At 42.8% G+C, this 18,068-nt stretch overlaps 1 protein-coding gene across 1 annotated transcript in view; it reads right to left on the bottom strand.

Annotated features, from left to right (window-relative positions):
* The window catches only part of chtf18 (CTF18, chromosome transmission fidelity factor 18 homolog (S. cerevisiae)), a 97,790-nt gene that overhangs the window by 49,881 nt on the left and 29,841 nt on the right, over positions 1-18,068 (bottom strand). Inside the window, exons 11-17 of the mRNA XM_063057432.1 lie at positions 17,230-17,366; positions 15,866-15,959; positions 13,334-13,432; positions 10,599-10,729; positions 10,318-10,483; positions 9,957-10,181; positions 6,107-6,256 (exon numbers count right to left, since the gene is read on the bottom strand). Coding sequence (XP_062913502.1) covers positions 6,107-6,256; positions 9,957-10,181; positions 10,318-10,483; positions 10,599-10,729; positions 13,334-13,432; positions 15,866-15,959; positions 17,230-17,366 — 1,002 coding nt within the window. The remainder of the gene's footprint in view (positions 1-6,106; positions 6,257-9,956; positions 10,182-10,317; positions 10,484-10,598; positions 10,730-13,333; positions 13,433-15,865; positions 15,960-17,229; positions 17,367-18,068) is intronic.

Here is an 18,068-nt window from a genome sequence, read left to right as displayed (position 1 = left end):
CCCATTAGGGACTTTTTACCACAGCTGTTTCTTAACTCTACTCACAAGGACTCTATGTCTTCTGATCCTATGTCACTGCTTTCCAAGGATTTGATTTTATTCTTTTACCAACAGAGCCATCTAACCTCTGCCTACCTGCCTGTCCTATAAAAACAATGCGTATCTTTGGATGTTAAGCTCCCAGCTATGATCTTCTTTCAGCCATTATTCAATGATGGCCACACATTGAGGCCCCTGCCCATCCCCCACATGAGCCATCTGTTGTCGGCCCCCAACCAACACATATTCCACTCTCCCCTCCTACCCCTCCTCACAGTCCCCCACCCTGCTCTCATGACTATACCCCTTCCCCACACGAAACCACCATGGTGGGCTTCACAGCTGAACAGGTGAGAAGACAGCTGAAACGTCTCAACCCCAGCAAGGTTGCAGGACCAGATGGTGTCAGTACCAGGGTGCTCAAAGTCTGTGCCCCTCAGCTATGTGGAGTACTTCGCCATGTATTCAACCTGAGCCTGAGGCTCCGGAGGGTTCCTGTACTGTGGAAAACGTCCGCGCCCCGGCGGTCTCAATGACTACAGACTGGTGGCATTGACCTCCCACATCATGAAGACCCTGGACAGACTTGTTCTGGAGCTGCTCCGGCCTATGGTCAGGCCACACTTAGATCCCCTCCAGTTTGCCTACCAGCCCCGATTAGGAATTGAGAATGCCATCGTCTACCTGCTGAACCGTGTCTACGCCCACCTGGACAAGCCAGCGAGCACTGTGAGGGTCATGTTTTTTGACTTCCCCAGTGTGTTCAACACCACCCGCCCTGCTCTGCTGGGGGAGAAGCTGACAGCGATGCAGGTGGATGCTTCCCTGGTATCATGGATTCTTGATTACCTGACTGGCAGACCACAGTACGTGTGCTTGCAACACTGTGTGTCCAACAGAGTGATCAACAGCACTGGGGCTCCACAGGGGACTGTCTTGTCTCCCTTTCTCTTCACCATTTACACCTCAGACTTCAACTACTGCACGGAGTCTTGTCATCTTCAGAAGTTTTCGGATGACTCTGCCATAGTTGGATGCATCAGCAAGGGATATGAGGCTGAGTACAGGTCTACGGTAGGAAACTTTGTCACATGGTGTGAGCAGAATTATCTGCAGCTTAATGTGAAAAAGACTAAGGAGCTGGCGGTAGACCTGAGGTGAGCTAAGGTACCAGTGACCCCTGTTTCCATCCAGGGGGTCAGTGTGGACATAGTGGAGGATTACAAATACCTGGGGATACGAATTGACAATAAACTGGACTGGCCAAAGAACACTGAGGCTGGCTGCAAGAAGGGTCAGAGCCGTCTCTATTTCCTGAGGAGACTGAGGTCCTTTAACATCTGCCGGACGAAGCTGAGGATGTTCTACGAGTCTGTGGTGGCCAGTGCTATCATGTTTGCTGTTGTGTGCTGGGGCAGCAGGCTGAGGGTAACAGACACCAACAGAATCAACAAACTCATCCATAAGGCCAGTGATGTTGTGGGGATGGAACTGGACTCTCTCACGGTGGTGTCTGAAAAGAGGACGCTGTCTAAGTTGCACGCCATCTTGGTCAATGTTTCCCATCCACTACATAATGTACTGGGTGGACACAGGAGTACATTCAGCCAGAGACTCATCCCACCGAGATGCAGTACAGAGCGTCATAGGAAATCATTCTTGCCTGTGGCCATCAAACTTTACAACTCCTCCCTTGGAGGGTCAGACACCCTGAACCAATAGGCTGGTCCTGGACTTTTTTCATAATTTACTGGCATAACTTACATATTACTATTTAACTATTATGGTTCTATTACTATTTATTATTTATGATGCAAGTGTAACGAAAACCAATTTCCCCCGGGATCAATAAAGTATGACTATGACTATGACTAAATGTCACACCTGCCAATCTCTAACTGCGCTACAAGATCATCTACATTATCATTACTGCATGCATTCAAATGTAACACCTTCAGTCCTATATTCATCACCCTTTTCAATTTTGCCCTCATATTACACTTCAATTCATCCTACTGACTGCAATTTTGCCCCATTATCTGCCTTGTCCCTCCTTACAGATTCACTTCACTACACATTGCATCAACTACGCCAGCCTCAGCCCTATCACACCAGTTCCCATCCCCTGTTATTTTAGTTAAAATCCTCCCCAACTGCTTTTGCAGCCTACCCGCAAGGATATTGGTGCCCTGAGCTCAGCTATAACCTGTCCTTTTTGTACTGGTCATACCTTCCCCAGAAGACATCCCAATGATCTAGAAACCCAAAACCCTGCCCCCCTGCACCAATTCCTCAGCCACCCATTTATCTGCCAAATCATCCTAGTCTTGCCCTCACTGGGGCATGGCACAGACGGCAATCCAAAGATTACAACCCTTGATGAGCTGCTTTTCAGCTTTCTACCCAACTCCCTATATTCTCTCTTTAGGACCACATCCCTTTTCCTCCCGATGTCATTGGCACCAATATGTACCACAACTTCTGGCTGCTCACCTTTTCCTTTTAAAACATTGGACACCCGATCTGAGATATCTTTGACCCTGCCACATGGGTGGCAACATTTTATCTAGCTGTCTCCTGTCTGCTCCTCTAAGTATGGAATGCTGTATCACCACAGCACTCCTCTTCTTCCCCCGCTTCCCTTCCAAGCCACAGACCCAGACTCAGTGCCAGAGACCCGGTCGCTGCGGCATCCCCTTGGTATGTTGTTTCATCACTAACCCCCCCTACCCCCAAAACAGTATTCAAAGTGGTATACTTGTTATTCAGGAGAATGGACACAGAGGTCCTCTGCATGGTCTGCTTATTCCCTTTCCTTCTCCTAACAGTTACCCAGCTACCTGCCTCCTTCAACTTAGGGTGACCACCTCTCTGTAACTCCTATCACCTCCTCATTTTCCCATATGAGCCAAAGGTTATCCACCTGCAGCCCCAGTTCCTTAACATGATCTCCAAGGATGTAATTATTAAGGAAATTGGAAGTCTCCACACTCCCATCTCCCAGCGTTCCAACACCTCACATGAAGAACATACCACTAACCCTGAATCCAATCTCAATGCATAGCTATGTACTAAATGGCAAAGAAAAAGAAAATAATTTTAATAGAAAAATATTTACAGCCTCTGCCTGTTCTAGCTAAAGTCTGTTGAGTCAAAACCTGCTCCGCCAGTAAGACCCGACAGGCACAGCTCACTTTTAAAAACTGGAGTGTAAACTCCACAATGAACCGTCTCCAACTCTCTCTGCGATCTTCCACTCTGCAGACAAGTTCCAATGGGTTCCACCCGCTTTTTAAAACTGGAGTGTAAATTCCACAATGAACCATCTCCAACTCTCTCTGCAGACAAGTTCCGATGGGTCCTGCTGGCTTCTTTTATTGCCTGAACTACTTCCAGCCAACGACCCAGATCAAGGATCGAAGAAAACACACAATGCAATATAAATCAACAGAGCAAAAAACAATTAAATGTTTGTGGGCACAAAATTCAGTAAACAAAGATTTTTTTCTTTGAGTAAGATGAGTTCTAGGGTCAGAAAGGTACATGGCACCATGAAGAGCAAGGGAGTTTTCCACAGAAAACACTAGTAAACAGAAAGAATTTTTAACTGATAATGCAAATACACTGATCTCAAAGTCTGTGAGCTGAAATCTTCAAGCTTCCTTTGTCAGACCCACCTCCTGACATCTAATTATTTAAGAAAGCCAGGCCAGAAGATCACAAATAATTAATGACTAATTTTAAAAGCTTCTTGAGGTTGTTATAGCTGGGGCGGCAATGGGGACAAGCTCCTGCTATCTATTAAATGCTCCCAATAGTGTACAACTCAAAGAGCTTCTGGCAACCAAGCCTAGCTCATGACCTTCATGTGTGGCTTAGCTACTAAGCCCGGTAGAATCATTCCTACTGATGGAAGAAGGGGCAAAGGTGGGTTACTGGACCCTTAAAACCAGTCAATTCAAGTAAATGGGGCTTGTCAGCCGTGGTTGGCAGCTCTTCTAGGAGAAGGAAAACTGATCTCAAACCTCTGCTGCCTTGCAGCTATACCCACTCATGGAGAAGGCTTCAGAAGCACACAGCAAGGGAAAAATCTGGAGCTGGAGTCCCTAAAGGCCGTCCTACGTTGAGTTCAACACTGACTGGTGACTCCTGTGATGCTGCTGTTGCCAAACAGTATTGTTTTCTACTGTTCCTTTGAGTTCATCAGATGTGCACAGAGTGGGAGCTTGCTACATGGCAATAACTCGCTCTCCATATTGTACCACCCTGACTCGTGTATCCACAGTTGGGACACATGGTTGACCCTGACCAACGGAGGCCTCGTGATCTGTTGTAAAAGATTCTTTCAAAATCACCGTTCCTGTTAAGCACACTAGCCACTAATTCATAAACAATTTTTTTTTCATTCATAACATTATAAAATAAAAATTCATTCCCAGGATGTTAGTGCAACATCCACAAAATGCTGGAGGAGCTCAGCAGGCCAGGCAGCATTTGGGTAAAGAGTACAGTCGACGTTTCGGGCTAAAACCCTTTGGCAGGACTGTACTCTTTTCCTAGGTGCTGCCTGGCCTGCTGAGTTCCTCCAGCATTTTGTGCGTGTTGCTCGGATTTCCAGCATTCGCAGATTTTCTCTTATTTGACCAGGATGCAAGTGCTAAAGGCAAAGCTGTTGAGTTTTGATTGAACTTGGCTGCCCCAAGAAGATGATGATGCAAATGAACATGTCTGAGGAGAGTTATTCCCACCATTTTACCAGCAAAATAAAACAGTTTTGAGAGGAATCAAAATACAAGTGATTTTATTAAAAAGTCATCTTCCACTTATTGCTACTACACAGCTTCATTAGATTTACTCAGCTTCCTGTAAGTACGACAGGCTTCCATTGCTGAATTATGAATTAGTTGAATTTTAAAAGCGATGTTATTAGAAGCAGCCCTTGATTTCCTTGCATTTTTAAAACCAAATTTTCACAATGGGATTTATACTCCTGCTTCCTGCTTTATTAGCCTAGGATTAATGATACTGTAATAAAGCCTTTTATTTCTTCTGTATAAAGATAACAATTACAGGTCACCCAGGTGAAATACAAATCTTGTTGAAGCTTATCTTATAGTCTTAATAACCAAGTACAACCAGTGCCCTTTATAGAACATTAGAACCTCCTTTAAAATCCTTTCTCCCTGTGTTTATCTGGCTTTGCTCATAATACAACTATACAAGGTACCTCATTCAGTCCATGTGGGAAATCACATTGTGGCTACCCTGGAAGAAGTTTCTCCTGAATGTCTACTGGATTTATTGGTGACCATCTATCATGTTTATTAGCCTTGGACATAACAATCATCTCTCTGTTTATTCAATCAAACAATAGAATTGTATTGACTTTGTGCAAGTCATCTCTCAGCCTTCTCATTCCTAGTTAAATTGGCAAAAGGCATTCACTCTTATACAATCAGATGTTATTGATCCCACACTCAAAAACCATGTCTATGTTCTTTTGTTTCAATACAGCATCTTGGTAAAAAAAAAAGATATATTTGTCCTATTTTTATATCATACCCATTTCATATCAGCAGGGGAACGGTTGATAAGTCATCTTGTCTTTGTTGCCCCAAATCTATCATGCTTTAGAAAATTCGAGACAGAATGACCATTCATATCCAAAGTGGCTTTCATTACATGAGACCTTGAAAAGCTGATGGATTAAGCCACTGATCTTTTAAGGCCTCATTGTTAATGGGAACTGGCAGCAAATTGCAACTGAAACTATTTAGACGAGTGAATGAGTGGCTTTGCAATGTTGCTGTCAAAGGGAGTCAGAAAGCGAGTAAAGTTTAGAGCTCAGTTCTTGCCCCAGTAATTCACTTTGAATGAGAAGTCATGCAACAACTCTGCCAATTTGTCCAGTGCTATTAATGAATAACTCACATCTTACTCCACATTATCACCATTCAAGTGGACAATTTGAAAATGAGTGAAAAGTCAGTTCAACAAGAGGGGCTGTCAAAATGTGTCATCACCAGTTTCAAAGGATTAGAACACAGAGCTACATCTCATGACTCACCGGTCGCAATTTTGGTGACAGAATATCGAGTAGGAGGCAGAGGATCTCCGACACCAGTGCAGTCAGTGTGATGCGGCTGCGGATGGCTGGGCTGATTTCTCCAACCATGGACGTCAGCAGGTTTTGCATCTGACCATACTTGGTTTGTGCCTGTCCAAGCAGAAAGAAAGTGGCGCTTGAGTAAAGTCAACTAAAATCTTGAACTTCCCAGTAAACTGTAATTGAACAGACACCGGTGCTATTTCTACACTACAACACAAGGCACTTAATAGAGGGTGGGACACATTCCGCACTGCATGGCACAAGTAGAGCGCTGTCTTACAGTGTCACAGACATGAACTCAATGCTGACATTGGGTGCCATCTGTGTGGAGTTTGTCCATTTCCTCTATAAATGCACAAGCTCCCTCCACAGCTTGGCAGTTCAAGTGGGTAAATTAACTAGCCCTAGTCTGTAAGCGAGTGATAGAATCAAAGGAGATTGAAACAATGCTGTCACATAGGATTAGTATAAATGGATGGTCGATGGCCGGTGTGGGCTCACTGGGTCGCAGGAGCTGTTTCAGTGCTGTACCCCTTTGACTCAACAATGATAGGTACCCAGTCCATTAGTTAAAGCTTTATTGAGGAGGATAATTCATAAAGGTTCACCTTTTTAGTGATACATTTCACAGATAAAAAAGACATTTTAGGAAACAGATTCCCTGTGAGTGAAGAAACAGGAGTGAGGTAATGCTTTCAAGCTCATTAACTTCTTCCTATAAAGGTTTAACATGCAACATTTCATGCCACGAGCTACCATTGTCCCCGAATGAGGAAATGAAATAACAACCGATGAGCTTACTTCTTAATGAGGTAACTAGAGAGAGAAAATAGGGCATCTCAAATACCAAAGGGGACATCTTTATGTGGACCCATAAGACCCATAATAGATATTTCCTTTCTGATTTTACTGTGGAGAAAGACTTTAGAAATAGGAAAGGTAAATGGGGAAGTCTTGGAGATGGTCCACATTACAGTAGAGGTTGAGAGGGATTAATGGAGAGATTCATGCTGTTGAAAGGGATAATAAACCAACCATGATGGAATGGTGGATTAGACTCAATGGGCCGAATGGCCTATGTCTAACGGTCTGGAGGAGGTGCTAGATGTCTTAAAAGGTACGAAGGTAGATAAATCTCCAGGTCTAGCAGGTTTATCCAAGAACACAGTGGAAGGCTAGAAAAGTTACTGCTGCTGGCTGAATTCTGCATCATCCTTAGACCCAAATGTGGTGCTGGTAGACTGGCGGGTAGTGAATATTGTTTCTTTATTTAAGGAGGGCTGCAAAGAAAACCTGGGAACTATAGACCAATAGGTCTAAAGTCTGTGGTAGGTAAACTGCTGGAGAGGAGTCTGAGGGATAAGACATTTGGAAAGATAGTGACTGATATGGGTAGTCAGCATGGCTTTGTGTGTGGGAGATTATGTTTTACAAACTAAAATTTTTTGATGGGAGTCCAAAAAAGTTGAGGAGGGCTTAATGGAGATGGTAAGCTGCTATGGAAGGTTAGATTCCATGGAATCCAGGGTGAGCTGGCTAACCGGCTTGACGGTAGAAATCAGAGTAATGGCAAAAAGTTGTTTATCGGACTAGAGGCCTGCAACTAGTGGTGTGCCACAGGCATTGGTGTTGGGCCCATTTTTGTTGTTATCTTAATCAATCATATGAATAAGAATGGATAGGGCATGGTTTGTAAGTTTACAGATGGCAATATAATAGGTGGTACAGTGAATAATGAAGAGAGTTATAAATTAGAAAGGAGGGATCTTGATTTGCTGAATAAGTGGGCCAAGGAACAGCAAATGGAGTTTAATTTGGATAAGTGCAAGGTGTTGCATTTTGGAAATACTAATCTAGTTTGGACTTCCCACGGAGAACGGCAGGACCCTGGGGAGTGTTGCAGAACAGAGGGACTTTGGCGTACAAGTACACTGAATGTGAAGTTACAGGTAGACAGACGGTGATGACAGCTTTTGGGACACTGGCCTTCAAGAGTCAGGACTTGGTGAGGCTGCATTTGGGAGCATTGTGCTCAGCTTTGGTCGCCCTGCCACGGGAACGATGTTCTTAAACTGAAAGGAGTGCAGAAAAAATTTAAAATAATGTTGTCAGGACTTGAAGGATTGAATCATAGGGAGTGATTGGAGAGGTTAGAACTTTATTCCTTAGACCATAAGAGATCAAGAGGTGATCTTATAGAGGTGTATAAAATCATGAGGGCCAAAGACAGGGTGAATGCACCCAGTCTTTTTCTGAGGGGTGGGGAATCTAGAACTAGTGGGTATAGGTTTAAGATGAAAGGAGAAATATTTAATTGGAATTTAAGCAGCAAAATTTTATTAAGTATAAAGGATGGTATCTATGTGGAATGAGCTGCTAGAGAAAGTATTCGTGGCAGGTACAACAACAACTTTAAAAAGATAGTTTTACAGTGACAGATTAGAAAGATTTAGAAGCTTGTGTGCTACTGACATTTGGGACCAGCCTGGATGGGGCACCTTGGTCTGCACGGACCAGCTGGGTCAAAGGACCTCCTTCCCTTCCATATAACTCTTATTGCTTTACTGCAAGAGAAACTATCTTCTTCTTCTCCTTTGCTAAGAGTCCAAATAAATGTAAGAAATATGATCCAAACCATGATAGTAAGGACGCACGGGCAAGTGAGCCAGCAATATTTTCCTTGGTGGCTCAGTTTGGCCTGTTTTCCTATTGACTCTCACCTCCTCTCTGTGAATGCCTTTATATGGACAAGAGAACTCAGATCTCAGTCAAGCATTAATGTATAGTACATGGACTCCAATTCACTATGTTTAATTGTTTCTTTCCTGTGAGATTGATGCTACAGTGCTCAACTGCTTGAGTGTTGGCCAGACACGAGATACCATAAATAAGCCAATTCATATTCCCACTTGAATCGCTAATGCCTTTTCCCTTAGCCAATCCCTCAGGATTGGGGATGACTTGTTCCCACTCTAGATATGTGGCTCCTGAGATGGTAGTGAGGCCATTACAGTTTCGTTCACAGATGGGACAGGAGATGGTTGATGGAGGAGGAGGGTGGATAGTTTGAGAGATGTGCACTTCTTGCACAGGGCTTCAGTGTAATTCAAATGCATGATTTTCCACACCAAACTGAATGCTCCTTTGCTACTTTCAGGAATCATGGGCCAGAGGCTCTGAGCAGCTGGTGGGGATGTTGGACATTTTCTAAGGAAGGTTTGAGCACATCCTTGAATTTTGTCGCAAATCCGTTGAAAGAAAAAAAAAACATTCCACCACCTTTTCAACAGATTTCATCGTTTTCTGCCCTACTGTTCATTATTTTCCAGCAGGAAAGCTAGGAGTCACTTTTCCACAAGTGCAGCAGAATTTGGAACTAGTTCTACCTCAATTCATGCTAGTCGTTCGTTAAATTGAGATCAGAGACTGATTCTTGGCAGAGGCGCAAGGGGAGATGAGGTAGAAGTGGAGTAGGCCTCAACCCATCGATTGATCAATGGCTGACTCCTGTCCCCAAGATCCAAAATGGGGTCCAGCTAGCCAAGTAGCACTAATCAAGAATTAAATATCCCCATCTCCCTATTCAGCAGCATCATTTTGCAGTTAAAAATACACTTATCAATTCAAACCATTGGGAAAGATACAAACTGGATTCAGCAATGTTCAAAAATAGATAGTTCTAATTAAGTTTGGGATCAATAGGATGTACCACCATTACCCTACATTCACCAAGTGGATTTCTTAACCTAGGTTTGTTTAGAAGGAATCTGTCCATCATTGAATTACTGTACACAAAGGTTCCTCTCACCTCATAGTGGCTGCTCGGATAGGAAATCCTAGGAACATTGGATGCTGCGAAGAGCATATGGAAGGCGACAGGAAGGAAGGGCAGATATCGCATCAGCTGGAAGTTCTGCACGCTCATCAGTTTCTCATTCAGAATGTCTGTAAACCCCAGCCACTCCAACGCTAGACAGACTCCACTGAAAGAGGGATCCTTAAACCTCATGTGCAGAAAATTGTCATACAGGCCCTGCAACATAGGGAAAGAGGCTCATTGCTGAACTTCAACCAATTCTAACGCAAACAAGAACAGATCAGGATTTTCAGAATGTACTACCACCACAGCAAAATAATATATTTTGCCAATTGGTGGAACAGTTGCTTACCTGGGTGATCTTTTCATGTTCTCCTGTAGAAGTGGAAAGATGAAGAATATGATTAAATCTTTGTGTTACTGCATTGATTGTGGTCCTTGCTACAGAATTCCAGGACTCCTGATCATCACCAGTCCACGCTTCACTTTGTAAGTTGCTGTCCTGGCCAATCCGCTTTCTGAGAGCAGAAAAATCAAGCATAAGTTCACTCCTGTTCACGAACCTCTTAGGCACAGTTGGCCTGATGTCACAATCACAAGACAAATGATGTTATTAGCCAGATATTCTGTTACCTTTGAGGTTTCGGGAGTTGAAAGATTTCTTGCCAGATAGAGAATAGACTTTTGTTCTGGTCTTTGAGGCCTATCTTAGCCGTCTGAATCATCTTCATACTAAGTTCTTTTGTTCCTCTTCCATGAAGGAACTAAAATGAAAAAGCAATACAAGTAGTGACAACTTTCAGCATGAACAGTTATTTTGTTCTTTTAAAAAAAACACAACATATGGATCCAAAGCGTTAAGGATCTGAAAATAAATTATTGATCATGCATCATGGAATCTGAAACTCTCACAGACACACTTGAAAGGACATCTGCATTTCTGCAGCAACTTTCACTACCTCAGAATTCTTAAGTTACTTTACATTTAGCATTCAGGCAGACACTTAACTAAGCACGGCCGGGAATGACATGGCCCTAATGTAGGCAAATGAGACAAGTGTAGACGCACACAGACATCAACATTGAAGGGCCTGTTTCTTTGCTCTATGGCTCTCTAACATGTCTGGAAAAAACACACCAGAAATTGCTGGAGGTCAGATAGCAACTGTGGAGAGAGAAACGGAGTTTCAGACCCATGACCTTTCATCAGACTCTGTTCATGAAATTTTCAACATCCATGTTGTTCGTGTTTCATTCCCTTACAAAGGCAGGTTGCTTCCACCAATACCAACAATCTAACAACTTGACAGGCACATCTAGTATTCCAAAGAAAATTAATGTAAACCAATTAAGGGAACTGGGAATTTATGATCAGAGTCCCAGAGCCCTATCCACAACTGAAGTTCAGCAAAATTGTCTGCCTTCTGCCTTCCATTTGATTACCCATTTACGGAATCAGAGACAAATCTTTCCCAATGCGTCTAATATCAGCCTCTGGGTACTCAATCATACGATTTGTGGTCAGCACTTAACATTTGGTTTTTGAAATATTAATTTGATGCACAGATCAATGAAGATTGCTTCCTCTGCCAGCTCCAGGGCTTCTGATACTGCAGTGTTTGGCACAACCGTCACTGAAGTCAAACAGAGAATGAAAACCCAGACTTTCTTAATGTACAACAGCACCACTTAATAACCAGGAAATGAGAAAAGACACCCCAAAACGAAGAGAAAAGAGTGGGTGTATTAAAGGTGAACAGGCTAAGAACAGACTGTTTAAAAAAAAAACAATGATATTAATCAGAAGACTCAAGGAAACTGGAACTCTGGAAAAATAAAAAAAATATAAAGGTTGAATTACCTTCTTTGTCTAAATTTCCCTTATATGAAAAGGATCCTAAGAGCATTAAGAACGGGAAACCATCCTGCCAAGACTAATCAGCTTGTTTTGCGATATATATACACATACAAGACTAAGTCCAACATAAGTTGGAGAAAAATCATTGTTTTCTGCACTGGAAATCTCCAGATCAGAGAAAGAAGGGTCCACAGTCTAGGCAAAGATTCTGATTTAAAGAAATTGGCACAGACATCGAGGCAGAAAGTTCGACATGCCAGCAGGCTGGGAGCTTTTCAAGATGGGAATGAAACAGAGTTTGGACTGATTGGAGTCATAAAGGGGAACACCAGAAGGGAAGGGAAGGTGACCATACAGTAAGGGTGAAACGTGTGTGTGAGAGAGAGTGTGAGTGGGGGAGGTCCCAATCAGGAACAGTATTACAATCCAGGAGATAATCAAAATTTACAATCTCCGACATGAAAAAAGGAAAGAGAAAACGCTGCTTATTTTGGCATTGAATGCAGTGCAGTATGAAGTAGAACTGAGGACCAAGACAGCCTTGAGACAGAGCTAGGCTGTGTTGTTGCAGACGGAGGTCATAAGCATGCATACACCATTACATGAAATTTAAAGTCTGCTTCAGTTAGGCCGGTGGAGTCTGGTAATCTGGACATGTCCCAGAACACCAGAATCACATTAGCAGCAAAATATACAGCTATAGCTGCTTAATCTAATCCAATCCACCACTTAACTTCACTCTAATCAGAAAAAAGTTCACTGCACCTTTTATCTTGCTTCTATCTTTGTCAAGTTTGGTGAACAGTACCTCACCCGAAATATTAACTGTTTCTCTTTCCATTAATGCAGTTCAACCTGCATAAATTTTCCAGCATCTTGTGTCTTTATACCATATTGGCACTGTTTTTCTTAACCTACTCGTGTAGGTCTGGCGTGATGGACCAACTTTACCGTTAACAAGACAAAATACAGACCAAGCTTAGCATGCCATTGAGCCATTCCAGACCACCCCACCACAGACGTTCCTTTAGTTCCATACATCTATCCCTACTTTCTGCTCTGCTGAAGACGAACTTTGCATGACACCCTTACCCAGTCCTCACAATACCTACCTACACTGCATGATCAGCAGAGTTCTTCCACACGCACCAATGTATTTGCTCACTAACAACATTGACGACTGTAAGGAATAGCAATAACTGCAGCTGAGTTCTAGGGCATAGGCAGCATTTGAATACAGACATGGAGAAATGGAATTCATGAGAAGAGTGATGTTTTTAAACTAATATTATTGAACAGAAGCAAGCATACTACTGAGTTAGATGACATTGCTTCAGTAATACCTTAGGAGGTAATGGCTAACTCGGGCCCAACCTAATAGTGTCCATGGAGGCTACATTTGACTAGAACACAATTATTCAAGCAGACAGCTCAATAATTCAGTGTGTGACTCCTCCTGTGAAACAACTTCAATTACAATGTTTGTAACACAGTCAGTTCGGCACCATACCTGTAAAGTGTTCACACATGAACGTATATCATTTTCAGCTTTGTCACACAGACTCATGAGAATTCCCAGGTCTGCCTTCATTCCATTTTTAATAGCAATCTATCAGGGAGTTTAAAAAAAAGTGCAATTATCCTTAAGGTAAATCCAAATTTCAAACATAAAATATATTTCTTCAATCTCTCAATCATCAGAAATTTTATGAAAATAAAAATAATTATTCTATCTCGTAGTACCTGTTGCTACCCATGTGTGAATGGGTAGTGATTAGTAGTGCAATTTCCACCTCCCCCCCTCCTCCCCACCTTTTACCTCTGTCTCTTTTTCAAAAACATTGAAACCCTTGGACATTAAGCACCCATTTCTCTCTCGCTCTCTCTCAACCAAGTCTCTGTAATGCCACAACATTATAGCTCCATTACTAAAAATTCTTGACCACCTCTCCATTTAAAAACTCTGTTTACCACCTATAGCCTTAATACTACATGGATAAAGATCACAAGACCATGAGACATAGGAGCAGAATTAGGACATCCGGCCCATCAAGTCTGCTCCGCAATTCAATCATGGATGATCTGTTTTCCTTTCCTCCTCCTCAACCCCAGTTCCTGGTCTTCTCCCCGTAACCTTTGATGCCATGTCCAATTAAGAACCTACCAATCTCTGCCTTAAATACACCCCAAAACCTGGCCTCCACAGCTGCACGTGGGAACAAATTCCACAAATTCACCACCTTTTGGCGAAAGGAATTTTTCCGCATCTCTAAAGGGTGCCCCTCTATCCTGAGGCTGTGCCCACTTGTCCAAGACTCTCCCACTATGGGAAACATCCTTTCCACATCTACTCTGTATAAGCCTTTAAACATTCAAAAGGTTTCACTGAGATCCCCCAGTGAATGCAGACCCAAAGCCATCAAACAATCCTCGTTATGATAACCCTTTCATTCCTGGAATCATTTTTGTGAACCTCCTCTGGACTCTCTCCAATGCCAGCACATCTTTTCTTAGATAAGGAGCCCAAAACTGTTCACAATACTCAAGGTGAGGCCTCACCAATGCCTTATAAAGCCTCAGCATCACATCTCTGCTCTTGTTTTCTAGACCTCTTGAAATGAATGCTAATATTGCTTTTGCCTTCCTCACTACCAACTCTATCTGCAAGTTAACCTAAAGAGTGTTCTGCACAAGGACTCCCAAGTCCCTTTGCATCTCAGATTTTCTCCCCGTTTAGAAAATAGTCTGCACATCATCTCTACTACCAAAGTGCATGACCATGCATTTTCCAACATTGAATTTCATTTGCCACTTTCTTGCTCATTCCCCTAATCCGTCTGTCCTTCTGTAGCCTACCTGTTTCCTCAACACTCACTGCCCCTCCACCAATCTTCATATCATCTGCAAACTTGGCAACAAAGCCATCTATTCCATCATCTAAATCATTTATATACAGCATAAAAAAGTGGTCCCAACACCGACCCCTGCGCAACACCACTAGTCACTGGCAGCCAACCAGAAAAGGATCCTGTTACTCCCAACTCGCTGCCTCCTACCAATCAGCCAATGCTCTAACTATGTCAGTAAACTTCCTGTAATTCCATGGGCTCTTAACTTGGTAAACAGCCACGTGTGTGGCACCTTCTCAAAGGCCTTCTGAAAGTGAAAATATACATCCACTGCATCAATTTCCTCAAAGAATTCCACAGGTTCGTCAGGCAGGATCTTCCCTGAAGGAAACCATGCTGACTTTGTACTATCTTGTCCTGTGTCACCAAGTACTCCATCACTTCATCCTTATCAATTGACTCTAACATCTTCCCAACTACTGAAGTCAGGCTAACTGGTCTATAGTTTCCATTCTGTTGCCTTCCTGCTTTCTTAAAGAGTGGGGTGACATTTGCAAATTTCCAGTCCTCTGGCACCATGCCAGAGTCCAATGATTTTTGAAAGATCATTTCTAATGCCACCACAATCTCTAATACTACCTTTTTCAGAACCCTATGGTGTAGTTCATCTGATCCGGGTGACTTATGTACCTTCAGGTCTTTCAGCTTTTTGAGCACCTTCTCTCTTGTAACAGTAACTGCACCCACTTCTCTTCCTTCACACATTACAACATCAGGCATATTGCTAGTGTCTTCCATAGTGAAGACTGATGAAAAATAGTCATTTAATTCATCAGCCATCTCCTTGTCCCGTTATTATTTCTCCTGCCTCATTTTCTAGTGGTCCTATATCCACTCTCATTTCTTTTTTATTTTTAACATACCTTAAAAAACTTTTACTATCCCCTTTGATATTATTTGCTAGCTTGCTTTCATATTTCCTCTTTTCCCTTCTAATGATTTTTAGTTGCTCTCTGCAGGTTTTTAAAAACTTCCCAATCCTCTATCTTCCCACTAATTTTTGCTTTGTTGCTGCCCTTTCTTTGCTTTTACAATAGCTTTGACTTCCCTTGTCAGCCATAGTTGTACTATTTTACCATTTGAATACTTCTTGCTTTTTGATTTTTTTTTTGTACTTTTTGTTTTTCTTTTACCTCATGCAGCCTTTGAACCAGCCTGGAGGGAAGAGTTGGAGGAAAGACTAATGTGAAAGCTTGCTGCCTCAGCTGTCTCAGAGATGGCACATACCTGTCAGTAAAGCAAGTCAGGTCAGACTGATTAACGTAATTGTCCATGTGAGTGCAAGAAGGCATTATATAAGAGAAAAAAAACGCGATAATAAACCATGCTGCTTTCTTCTACACAAAACAGGAAACACTTGCATTTGCTCTTTATAACAGTAGGAAGTCCCAGACCACATTACAGACGAAGGAATAGTCTCTGCTGATACAAAGGAAAAGCAGCAGAATTGGCATTAAATAAATTCCCACAACAACATAACCAGACAATATGCATTGTTGCTTTGATCTGATGAATGACTACTGGACTGGAAAGAGCACCACATTTTCCTTCAATCAGTACCATTGAATCTTTTATATCTTTCAAGAGGTATTCAGAATATCCCTTCAACATCTGAAAAACAGGCTTGCACCAGCAATGGGGTGGCTCTCAATACTCAGTGAAGCATTGGCCTAGAAGGCTGTGGAGGCCAAGTCTCTGGATGCTTTCAAAAAAGAGATGGATAGAGCTCTTAAAGATAGTTGAATCAAAGGTTATGGGGATAAGGCAGGAACTGGATACTGATAGTGGGTGATCAGCCATGATAACAGTGAATGGTGGTGCTGGCTTGAAGGGCCGAATGGCCTACTCCTGCACCTATTGTCTATTTGCTGTTCAAGTCCCAGGAGTGAGACTTGCTTGCAAAATCTTCTGTCTCATGTGAAAAAGGCATCCATTAGTCTTGCGAGACCATGGATCTGCGCCTGGAAAGTCTTCACTCTCCAAGGCACAGGCCTGGGCAAGGTTGTATGGAAGACCAGCAGTTGCCCATGCTGCAAGTCTCCCCTCTCCACAACACCAATGTTGTGTGTCCAAGGGAAGGGCATTAGGACCCATAGAGCTTGGCACCAGTGTTGTCGCAGAGCAATGTGTGATTAAGTGTCTTACTCAAGGACACAACACGTTCCCTCGGCTGGGGCTCGAACTCACGACCTTCAGGTAGCTAGTCCAATGCCTTAACCACTTGGCCACGTGCCCACCGTCTCATGTGAAAGCTGTCTTAAATCACAGCTCAATCTGTGGTATTCTGGGTCAAGTAACTCCACTGAAGGTGGTGACTTCTGTGCCGATGTTCAGGGGCATGTTTAACAGGCATCTGTGTCACTCTTATTATGACCAGTGAGGGCAAGCAGAATTTGCAGAAAAGGTTACCATTCAAAATGGTTTGAAGTGCAAACTTTGCACGTTGTAGCATCGGAAAGCAACTTGCAGGAGTCTTGTCACAAACAAATATACTAACTGGTCATTGCAGATACAGATGATTGGTCTTCGTAAAATTTCTCCCTCCTTTTTCTTCTTCTTTCCAGCAGTTCCTGGTGTTTCAGCTTCCTTCCCATCCTTACGGTTAACAAGATTCAGGAGTGTGTTTATTGCAGCCTGTTAGAGAAAGAAAAACAAAGAATCAACGTGAAATCAGTTCCAAACTTTCCAACCAGGAGACCTGGAACAACACTTGGAGATTGCATGTTGTTCAGTTCAACAGTGATCAGGGGCAGCAACAGGATAAGTGGTGATACAGTTACTTCAAACGTCTCTCAATCCAACAAAAGCATTGAAAAAGACATTTACATGCATAAATTCACAGGAAATGAATGTTGCTAGCGGTGCTGCTAATTTAATGTACCGAGGAAGCAATTAGACCCAACAGTGTTGGTGGGTTAGTAACACACAGAGAATCTCCCCAAGTTACAGCAGAGTTCTGTTCCTGTGAACTATTTGCAACCTGAACAGCTTACAAGTCAGAATTGCAGCTACAAATGGAGTTTTAAGGCTGCAGAAAATACCTGGAACAACACAACAGCTGGCAAATCTATGTTGCCAACCTTCCAAGTATCTGTTCATATGTATGGCCTGTATATTAGGGCACCACAGTACTGTCGAGGTTAGCAGGACACTATTACAGCTCTGGGCTTTTTGGAGTTCACTTCTGGCACGATCTGTACTGAGTCTGTTCAAAAAAGGTAGTAGGGATAGTCCGGGTAATTATAGACCAGTGAGTCTTACGTTTGTGGTGGGAAAGCTGTTGGAAAAGATTCTTAGAGATAGGATCTATGGGCATTTAGAGAATCATGGTCTGAT

The sequence above is a fragment of the Mobula hypostoma genome, chromosome 9, assembly GCF_963921235.1.
Source record: "Mobula hypostoma chromosome 9, sMobHyp1.1, whole genome shotgun sequence".
NCBI lineage: Eukaryota > Metazoa > Chordata > Chondrichthyes > Myliobatiformes > Myliobatidae > Mobula > Mobula hypostoma.
This window is presented reverse-complemented; position numbering and strand designations above follow the sequence as displayed.